Source organism: Gouania willdenowi, chromosome 3 (genome assembly GCF_900634775.1).
Source record: "Gouania willdenowi chromosome 3, fGouWil2.1, whole genome shotgun sequence".
NCBI classification, from domain to species: Eukaryota; Metazoa; Chordata; class Actinopteri; order Blenniiformes; family Gobiesocidae; genus Gouania; species Gouania willdenowi.
The window spans coordinates 45,955,196-45,966,290 of record NC_041046.1 but is presented as its reverse complement, the minus strand read 5'-3'; the positions used below and the strand labels follow the sequence as shown (position 1 = coordinate 45,966,290).

General features: G+C 42.4%; 1 protein-coding gene across 1 annotated transcript in view; it reads right to left on the bottom strand.

Moving 5' to 3' along the window:
• Positions 1-1,092: 1,092 nt before the first annotated feature.
• The window catches only part of foxr1 (forkhead box R1), a 36,615-nt gene continuing 26,612 nt past the window's right edge, over positions 1,093-11,095 (bottom strand). The window contains exon 6 of the mRNA XM_028474518.1: positions 1,093-1,295. Within this exon, the coding sequence (XP_028330319.1) occupies positions 1,093-1,295 (203 nt within the window). The remainder of the gene's footprint in view (positions 1,296-11,095) is intronic.

The following is an 11,095-nucleotide window of genomic DNA, read 5'->3' as shown; positions in this document are numbered from 1 at the left end:
CTGAAATTTGCATACGGATAGCGGCCATTTGGATTTTGCTTTGAGCACAGTTTATGGCAATTTAAGATATATTATTGAATTCCTTGATCCTGAAAACCTATAATTCACCACTGAGATCATGTTTCTATGTCAAATAGAACCAAAGTTATGATAAAATATCCAAATTGAAGTGATGTGTTCGTGTCACTGAGGAGCAGCTTTGCTCCCGTTTGTTACGTCTCATCGTTTTCTGTATAATCTGTGAATCAAGGTGTAGTAATGTTTAATACAACACACACAGTGTTTGCTGCCACCTGCTGGTTCCTTCTGTTACTACAACAGTAAAACAATACACAAACAAATGTTATTGTTTTGTTTTATATTATTATTCTCTTTGTTCATCTTATTTTGGTATTTGTTAAATTTTAATTATTGCTGCTAAAACAGGCTAACAGCGCTAACACAACGTTAAAGCTGCTGGAAACGATCAATCAATATCTCCTTTGATATCACAAATGGATCAATACATCAAAGGCAGATCTTACTCATCAACAAACTACTGATCACAGGTTTGTTTTTGTCTCTTCCGTAAACACTTTGTTGTGCATTGCATTGTGGGATTTGGAGTCCTGTAGAAGAACATAAAGACCTTTGGGGTCACACTGACATCAGCAGTGGATGAAGGTGTGAGGGTTGGTCCCCAGCAGCTTTAAACTGTAGGAGTGGATACAATCACCTACAGGTCAGAGGAAGGTCTCACCAAAGCTTTCCCACAGGTTCTTCTTATCTAACACTCCTCCAGGTGTGATCTCCTACACACATATATATACAGTAGTAAGTAAGTGAACTTTATTTATAGAGTCCTTTTCACACGTAAAAACCACAAAGTGCTTTACAAACATTTCAGTATCATCTCGTCTAATGAGAACATGGAAAAACAGTCACAAATAACGGGAGAACTGTGGGTCACCAAGAGCATTGAAGGAACCCTGAATTTAGATGGAAAATGGGAAAAACAACAAAAAGAGAGGTGAGGGGAAAAAAGCAGATTACGAACTGAATTCCTCCAAGGAGAACAAAGTACAGAACCAGGAAAAGAACAGTTACAAAAACTTAGTCAGGAAAACCAGGAGGTGGAGGGTGATGGATCTGGGCAGGGGTATTGAGGGCTGGACGGAGAGGGTATCCAGTCTCCAGGGGGCGTGGGGAGCAGCCAGTGGGCGCTCCTCCAGAACCTTCCATGGGCATGGACGGGAGGGAGGACAGGTGGGCGGGGCCAGAGAAGGCGTAGACACAAACTTTGCTCTCCTCTGATACTGTCAGAAGTTATGGTTCAGAAGGCAAAAGTCCAGCTGGTAATTGAGGATAAGAAGGAGGATGAAGAGTCAGATCTATAAACATCCTGGTGAGATTGAACACATCCTTGAGCTGGCATGTTGGGGAAGGCCAATTGTTGATAATGAGATGTTTTCTTTTCAGTAGCATTGAAAGTCCTGGTCACTGTAAAACCCAATAGTGTGGGATCAATCTGCAATATATTGACTAAAATGATCTGAGACAAACACACACGTGTGTATTAATCAAAGCTAACGATCATCAGGTGATGGATGAAGCTTGAAAGACCAGAGGAACATCTTAAAGAACAGAGGAACATATTTAAAAGACAAAAGAAAATATTTAAAGAACAGTGGAACATCTTAAAAAACAAAGGAACATCTTAAAGAACAGAGGAACATACATCTACTCAAGGAGAGTCTTTGGCTCTGGAGCCACATGAGGCTCCTCTGCTCACCTGATCAGGTTCTGCAACATCTTCCTGCTGCTTCTCCTCCCGATGGACTCTGACATCCTGGTCCTGGCTCCGTCTCAGCATCTCCTCTGTTCTCTGTTCCTCATGTGGTTCTCGTTTTCTCTCCCTGACGAGGTCATGTAACACTGTGTGTGTGTGTGTGTCGCTATTAATGTTATTAAACAATGATCACTAGTTATTTATCAGTACCAGTAGTTGCTATGGTAACACCACCTACCAGCAGGGGCAGCACACAATTATTATTACCACATGTTGTAAATATCAGTCATACTCTTTCCACTGATTGATTGAGAGCCTGGATCAATCACATAAGATCATTGATTAGTGAAATCCTCTAGAACAAATATAATCTCTAACTAAACTGATGACATCACACCTTCATTGTTAGTGTTTGATGAGAAGCATCTTAGCTTTGCTGCTAACAAGCATCATCAAACCTACGTCGTTAGCACTGATGCTAACCATCGTTAGAATGATTAGTGGTGAATATAAGGTATGCTTCACAGTCACTGAATCACACACTGATCAAAGTGGTGTTATGACTTTATTGGTGCTTGTAGTGGTTTGTGATCACTGGGAGGTGAAGGAGCGCAGGATCCCTGGAACAGAGAGTGCATGTTATGATTTTCCATGATTACTAAAACCAGACAAAAGCGCGACTCATTTAAAACGTAACGTGACACTGGAACAATAACTCACTACTCACTATTGTTCACTGTTCAATTCAACTTTATTTGTATAGCGCAATTTGCAACAAAGTCATCTCAATGCTCTTATCAAAATATCAAATTCATAATAAGAAAGAAACCAACAACATCCACATGAACAAGTATTTAGTGACAGTGGGAGAAACAACTCCCTTTAACAGGAATAAATCTCTGTTAGAACCAGGTTCAGAGGTGGCAGCCATCTGCGTGGACTGGTTGTGGTTAGTAGACAGAAGGACCAACAGAACAGGATAGAGAGATAGAACATCAGAATGTTCCAGACTAGTTGAGACGTGAACCACAGATCAGGAAGTGACATCATCAGCTTCACCTGAAACAGAGCAGAGAGAGAAGAACGAGGAGAAGACACTGACTGCAGAAAAACATGATCCATTATTATCAGGTCATCATGTGTTGGCCTTAGACCTCACTCCTAGTGCCTAGTCAGCACTTATTATAAAGGTGATCAATCTCTTCCTGTTTATTGATAATATAACAGTGACTCTAAGGTCTAAGATGGCGCCGCGGATGGTCGCCTCGGTACTGCGCTCTCTCGTAGTTGTTGTGTTTTTCTTTATTTTTGTAGTTTATTGCTCCCCTTCTCTGGTCTCTTTCACCAGAGAAGAACTATTACAAGTTGGACAGTCCTCTGCTGATCTTTTTTCACCGGTTCTCATTGAACCAGAAAGTTATGCAGAGATTCTCACCGGAGGAGCAGCAGCTCTCTATGGAATTTGCAGGAGACGCCGTAGATGCAGACGGGGTAAACGAGCAGGCGCGCTCGTCAAACTGAGACAGCGGGGATTATGCACTGCGCTCCCATCCATTCACCTGGCGAATGTCCGCTCACTGGTAAATAAAATGGATGAACTGCTGCTCCTAAACACCAGAAACTCGGACTTTTGCAGATCCGCCGCCCTGTGTTTTACTGAAACCTGGCTCAGTGAACTCATCCTGGACAGCTCTCTACATCTACCAGACTTTCAGCTCCTCAGAGCGGACCGCGTAAAAGAGCTGTGGGAAGACGAGGGGCGGTGGAATATGCTTTTACATTAACCAAGGTTGGTGTACAGATGTTACAGTGTTGAAACAGACGTGTAGCCCTAATCTGGAGAGTTTTTTCATAAACTGTAAACCGTTTTATTCTCCACGGGAGTTCTCCTCGTTTGTTATGGTCTGTGTTTACATCCCACCTCAGGCTTGTGTAACAGAGGCGTTACAGCACCTGGTCGACCAGATAGCAGACGTGGAGAAAAAACATCCCGACTCTTTGCTAATCATTCTCGGGGATTTTAACAGAGCAAATCTAACCCACGAACTCCCTAAATACAGACAACATATAAAGTGTCCCACCAGGGGTGCTAACACACTGGACCACTGCTACACTGTAATAAAGGATTCATATCACTCTGTTCCCCGTGCAGCTTTGGGGCTCTCTGATCACTGTCTGATTCACCTCATCCTGACCTACAGGCAGAAGTTTAAATCTGCTAAACCTGTAGTAAGGACTGTAAAGAGGTGGACAGAGGGGGAGGAGTTACAGGACTGCTTTGACTGCACTGATTGGAGTGTTTTTGAAGCTGCATCAGACTTAGATGAACTGACTGACACTGTGACATCTTACATCAGCTTCTGTGAGGACATGTGTGTGCAGACCAGGACCTTCTGCACATACAACAACAACAAACCCTGGTTCACACCTCAACTCAGGATGCTGAGTCAGGCTAAGGAGGAAGCCTACAGGAGTGGGGACTGGGTCCTGTTAAGCAGACTAAGTACACACTAACCAAGGAGATCAGAGTAGCCAAGAGGTGCTACACTGAGAAGCTAAAACAAAGCTTCTCAAACAAAGATCCCTCTGCAGTGTGGAAAAGCCTGCATGAAGTTACCAACTATAGGAAACCCTCCCCCCACCCTACTGGTAACAAAAGACTAGCTAGAGACCTGAACAGCTTCTACTGCAGGTTTTCACACCCACCCCCCAGTTCATTAGCATCAGCCCATCACCTGGACTCTGCCCTTCCTGCTCCCCCTACTTCCCCCCCTACCTCACCCTCTGTCCCCCCACCTGCCCTGAAGATCAATGAAAGAGATGTGTGCCAGCTTTTCAAAAAACAAAAGATCAAAAAGGCTCCAGGACCAGACGGAGTATCTCCCTCCTGCCTGAAAGCCTGTGCTGAGCAGCTGGCCCCCATCTTCACACGGATCTTCAACACATCACTGGAGCTGTGTGAAGTACCTCCTGCTTCAAAAGTTCCAGCATCATCCCAGTCCCCAAGAAACCTGCCATCACAGGACTTAATGACTATCGACCCATTGCTCTGACGTCTGTAGTCATGAAGTCCTTTGAGAGGCTGGTTCTGAGCCACCTGAAAAAGATCACAGGACCCCTGCTGGACCCCCTGCAGTTTGCCTATCGGGCAAACAGGTCAGTAGAGGATGCAGTCAACATTGGTCTGAACTACATCCTGCACCACCTCGACTCCCCAGGGACCTACGCTAGGATCCTGTTTGTGGATTTCAGCTCTGCGTTCAACACCATCATCCTGGACATCCTTCACCAGAAACTCACCCAGCTCACAGTGCCGGCCTCCACCTGTCAGTGGATCACCAACTTCCTGACTGACAGGAAGCAGCAAGTAAGGCTGGGAAGCATCACATCTGGCACCCGGTCACTCAGCACTGGCGCCCCCCAGGGGTGTGTTCTCTCCCCACTGCTATTCTCCCTCTACACCAATGACTGCACCTCAGGGGACCCCTCTGTGAAACTCCTGAAGTTTGCAGATGACACCACCGTCATCGGTCTCATCCGGGATGGGGACGAGTCTGCCTTCAGACGGGAGGTGGAACAGCTGGCTCTTTGGTGCAGTCAGAACCATCTGGAACTGAACCCGTTCAAGACTGTGGAGATGACAGTGGACTTCAGGAGAAATCCCCCCCCACTCCCCCCACCTTACCATTCTGAACAGCACAGTGTCTACCATGGACTCCTTCAGGTTCCTGGGATCCACAATCTCACAGGACCTGAAGTGGACCTCCCACATAGACTCAACCAGGAAAAAGGCACAGCAGAGGATGTACTTCCTGCGTCAGCTGAGGAAGTTCAACCTGCCCCAGGAGCTGCTGATCATGTTCTACACCTCCATCATTCAGTCTGTTCTGTGCACCTCCATCACTGTCTGGTTTGGATCTTCAACCAAACTAGACAGACACAGACTACAAAGGATAGTCAGGACTGTAGAAAAGATCATTGGTGTTGATCTGCCCTCCATCCAAGACTTATACCTGTCCAGGGTCAGGAAACGGGCAGGTAGCATCACTGCAGACCCCTCCCACCCTGCACACAATCTGTTTAAACTCCTCCCCTCTGGCAGACGCTACAGATCACTGTACGCCAAAACAACCCGCCATAAAAACAGTTTCTTCCCCCAGGCTGTCACTCTGATCAACACTGAACAGTCAAAGAGTGTCAGTCCTGTTTCTGTGAAAAAACCCTGGAACCAAACATAACAACCCTGGATCAATCTGACACTGAGAATGTTCATGTACATACCTTTAATTTAAATGTTCTACTGCACTACTTATCAATGCTCTACTGCACTATTTTCCTTTTATTATTATATTTTATTATTATCTTTCTTTTCTATTATTTTTTTTCCTTCTTTTATCTTATTTTTTTTTAATTTTTATTTTGTATTTGTTTATTTTTTTTATACTATTGTTATTATTATTATTATTATTATTATTATTATTATTATTATTATTATTATTATCATCTTGTTATTTGCACATTCTAGTCTAACTACTGTTTATATTTATACTTATGTTTATACTTATTATCATCTCTTCTAGTTGATTGTTTATTATTGAATGTTTTCACTATTGGAGAGAGCACAGTTGACCGAGTCAAATTCCTCGTGTGTACAACATACACTTGGCCAATAAAGATGATTCTGATTCTGATTCTGATTCTGATTCTGAATGTGACTGTTTATAGACGAGCCCATGTCTGCTCTAGTGGTTATGTTATGTTATGTTATGTTATGTTATGTTATGTTATGTTATGTTATGTTATGTTATGTTATGTTATTATTCACTGTTAAAAGAGTGTAAAAACGTTGACAAACAGACAAAGACTTTGAATCCTATTCTATAAGTGGGACTGTTTATTTGTTTATTTATATCTCCATTAGCTGAGGCTAGTCCACATCCAATAGCTAGCTGACGTTCCCAGCAGCGCACACTCCGACCAGAGCAAGTGTGGAATTCATGGATAATGTGGCGATTGTGAGATAAAACCATAAAAAAACGGGGTAAGCAGTGACCCTCTGCATGACCAGGAGGAGGAAGAAGTTATGTGTGTACAGACGGGAGAGAAAGTTGGAGGAACGCCAAAATACAGTAAGAAATCCATTCAAATCTGACACAGAGATAAATAATAATTTTGCCATCAAAAGCCCGTTTTTTTTTTTTCTTTTTTTACAAAAAGGCTTTTTTTCAGCTTTTTGCTCTGAAACTGAAGATTTGTGTAAAACTTGCTCTATTCAACGGCTGATTACAAAAGAACGGAACGAGCCAGAAACATTTTTTTTTTTTTGGATGACAGTAGAGGCTTCAATCTTTCAGAATCTGGTGTCAGATTTTAGATAGTCATAGTAGAAAATATTCTGTGGGTCTTTAAAATCAGTCAAAATGCTCAAAAATGGCTGGCACTGAATGAGTTAAGCACCTAAAGCTGTTTTGTTAATAAATGTTCTTTCAGCAGTTTTTTTAAATCTAAATTTGTTATTTTCTTGAATAATTTGTTGTGGAACAGCATTCAATGTCACATGACCCTGTACATTACAGTACTTTCATCTTATTATAGTATTTGCTTTTCTATATGTGTTCATCAGAACCAAAAGACAATTGTTTAAATAAAACCTTTGGCTGTTGAGTTGCAGAAATGTTTCTAATAAAAACAAGTAATGAGACATTAAGTCTGTTATTTACCTTTAACCATCAAAGCGTTAGTGATTTATACTGGTTTGATATAGAAAACGTAGTAGACATCGTGTTGCCTTATTCTGCACAATTTACAGTTTGACTGTGTGTGTTGTGGCAACCCCCCCCCCCCCCCTCAATAATTTAATAAAACCAAATTATTGATGACACTTCCTCTTGCATTTAAAGGTAGGAAACCTGAGCATCTCCTTATCATTGATACAGTTCCACCTATTGTTTTTATTATGTTTTCAATGTGTTTAGACCAAGTTAATTTACTATCAAATATTATAGATTTTATTATTTTGAGTTTGATGATGATGAATTTGGGTAAATTAGCTTTTTCCTGTGTAATGAGGTGTGTGTATTGTTACCATTTTCTTCTGTATGTTTGTGTTTTTCTGTGATATTAATTTTCTTTTTATTTGGGGGGCTGAACATTTTTAGTGTTTTTGTTATGTGGCCGTAATGAGGTAGAGTAAGTAATTAATTCATTAGTTTATTTATAAAATGCTTTTTACAGATAAAATCACAAAGTGCTGTACAGAGTTGTGGTAAAAGTGCAACACAATAGAATAATAAAACAATAGTGCATAAATATCATAAGAACAGCAACATTAAAGGATGAATAATAATTAAAATCCAGTAACTAAAAGCTTTACTGTAAAGTAAAGTCTTCAACAGTTTTTAAAAGTAACCACACAGTTGAGCTCCCTGAGAGACTGGTGCAGGTTATTCCAGAGTCTGGAACACCAGGTCTCCTCTGGTTTTAAATGTAGTTTTTGGGGTCTTTAGGAGACCCTGGTCTGAAGACTGAAGGCATCGCCCTGATGAGTAGGGGTACAACAAGTCTGAGATATATTTAGGGGCCTGACCATGTAATGCTCAGAACGTGAGAACTAATATTTTATATTCTATGTGAAACTTAACTAGAACCAGTGCAGAGTAGCTAGAATGGTGGTGATGTGGGATGTTCTAGAAGCACCAGTTAAAAGTCTGACAGCAGCTTCTGAACGATCTGGAGTCTGTTTAGGGTCGACTTATTAAAACATGTAAAAACAGAATTACAGTAGTCAATACGAGATGATATAAATGCATGTATGACCAGTTCTAGATCTGATTTTAATAATAAATACCTCACTTTAGAGATATTTCTCAGGTGGTAAAAACAGTTTTTAGTCAATTGACGACAATGTCCCTCCAAAGACATGGACTGATCAATAACAACCCCAAGGTTTCTGAGGCTGGTTTTAACAGATGAGCCCAGATCACCAAGAGACTTTTTAATGAGAGGATGTTTTTATCAGATGATCAGAGTTTATGTTTTATTAGAATTTATCTGGAGATCATTTGATGACAGACAGTTTTTGATACAGGATATACAGTCTAAGATCTCTGATAAAAAGTGAAACGCTGAGTCATTAAAGGAACAGTACAACTGGATATCATCAGCATAAAAATGATTAGATATATTTTTAAAACCATGGATCAACGACCAAGAGGCATCAGATACAATAAAAACTAAACAGGAACCAGAACAGAGCCCTGGGCTACTCCACATGACAGGTTGGACATATTAGACATTACATCATTAATAGTAACATTAAAGGTTCTTCTATTAATATAAGATGTAAACCATTGGAGAACAGCACCAGAAAACCATCTCAGATGTAAGTGGATCAACCAGTATACTATGATCTACTGTATCAAAGGCAGCATCAGATCAAGTCAAACTAAAACTGTGTAACGACCAGAGTCAGTGACATCATCACGTCACTAGAAACTTTCAGATTAGTTTCAGTGGATTGATCTAAAACCAGATTGATATTTATCATAAAAATCATGCTGTTCCATGTATGAGGTTAGCTGCTTAGCAACCATTTTGATGGCGCCGCGGATGGTTGCCTCGGTACTGCGCTCTCTCGTAGTTGTTGTGTTGTGTCTTGCTCCCCTTCTCTGGTCTCTTTCACCAGAGAAGAACTATTACAAGTTGGACAGTCCTCTGCTGGTCTTTTTTCACCGGTTCTCATTGAACCAGAAAGTTATGCGGAGATTCTCACCGGAGGAGCAGCAGCTCTCTATGGAATTTGCAGGAGACGCCGCAGACGCAGACGGGGTAAACGAGCAGTAATCTGAGGCAGCGGGGATTACGCACTGCGCTTCCATCCATTCACCTGGCGAATGTCCGCTCACTGGCAAATAAAATGGATGAACTGCTGCTCCTAAACACCAGAAACTCAGACTTTTGCAGATCCGCCGCCCTGTGTTTTACTGAAACCTGGCTCAGTGAACTCATCCTGGACAGCTCTTTACATCTACCGGACTTTCAGCTCGTCAGAGCGGACCACGTAAAAGAGCTGTGGGAAGACGAGGGGCGGTGGAATATGCTTTTACATTAACCAAGGTTGGTGTACAGATGTCACAGTGTTGAAGCAGACGTGTAGCCCTAATCTGGAGAGTTTTTTTATAAACTGTAAACCGTTTTATTCTCCGCGGGAGTTCTCCTCATTTGTCATGGTCTGTGTTTACATCCCACCTCAGGCTTGTGTAACAGAGGCGTTACAGCACCTGGTCGACCAGATAACAGACGTGGAGAAACAACATCCTGACTCTTTGCTAATCATTCTAGAGGATTTTAACAGAGCAAATCTAACCCACGAACTCCCTAAATACAGACAACATATAAAGTGCCCCACCAGGGGTGCTAACACACTGGACCACTGCTACACTGTAATAAAGGATTCATATCACTCTGTTCCCCGTGCAGCTTTGGGGCTCTCTGATCACTGTCTGATTCATCTCATCCTGACCTACAGGCAGAAGTTTAAATCTGCTAAACCTGTAGTAAGGACTGTAAAGAGGTGGACAGAGGAGGAGGAGTTACAGGACTGCTTTGACTGCTCTGATTGGAGGGTTTTTGAAGCTGCATCAGACCTAGATGAACTGACTGACACTGTGACATCTTACATCAGCTTCTGTGAGGACATGTGTGTGCAGACCAGGACCTTCTGCACATACAACAACAACAAACCCTGGTTCACACCTCAACTCAGGATGCTGAGTCAGGCTAAGGAGGAAGCCTACAGGAGTGGGGACTGGGTCCTGTTTAAGCAGACTAAGTACACACTAACCAAGGAGATCAGAGTAGACAAGAGGTGCTACACTGAGAAGCTAAAACAAAGCTTCTCAAACAAAGTCCCTTCAGAAGTGTGGAAAGGCCTGCGTGAGGTCACTAACTACAGGAAACCCTCCCCCCACCCTGCAGGTAACAAAAGACTGGCTGAAGACCTGAATAGCTTTTACTGCAGGTTTTCACACCCACCCCCCAGCTCATTAGCATCAGCCCATCACCTGGACTCTGCCCTTCCTGCTTCCCCCACTTCCCCCCCTACCTCACCCTCTGACCCCCCACCTGCCCTGAAGATCAATGAAAGAGATGTGTGCCAGCTATTCAAAAAACAAAAGATCAAAAAGGCTCCAGGACCAGACGGAGTATCTCCTTCCTGCCTGAAAGCCTGTGCTGAGCAGCTGGCCCCCATCTTCACACTGATCTTCAATACATCACTGGAGCTGTGTGAAGTACCTTCTGCTTCAAAAGCTCCAGCATCATCTCAGT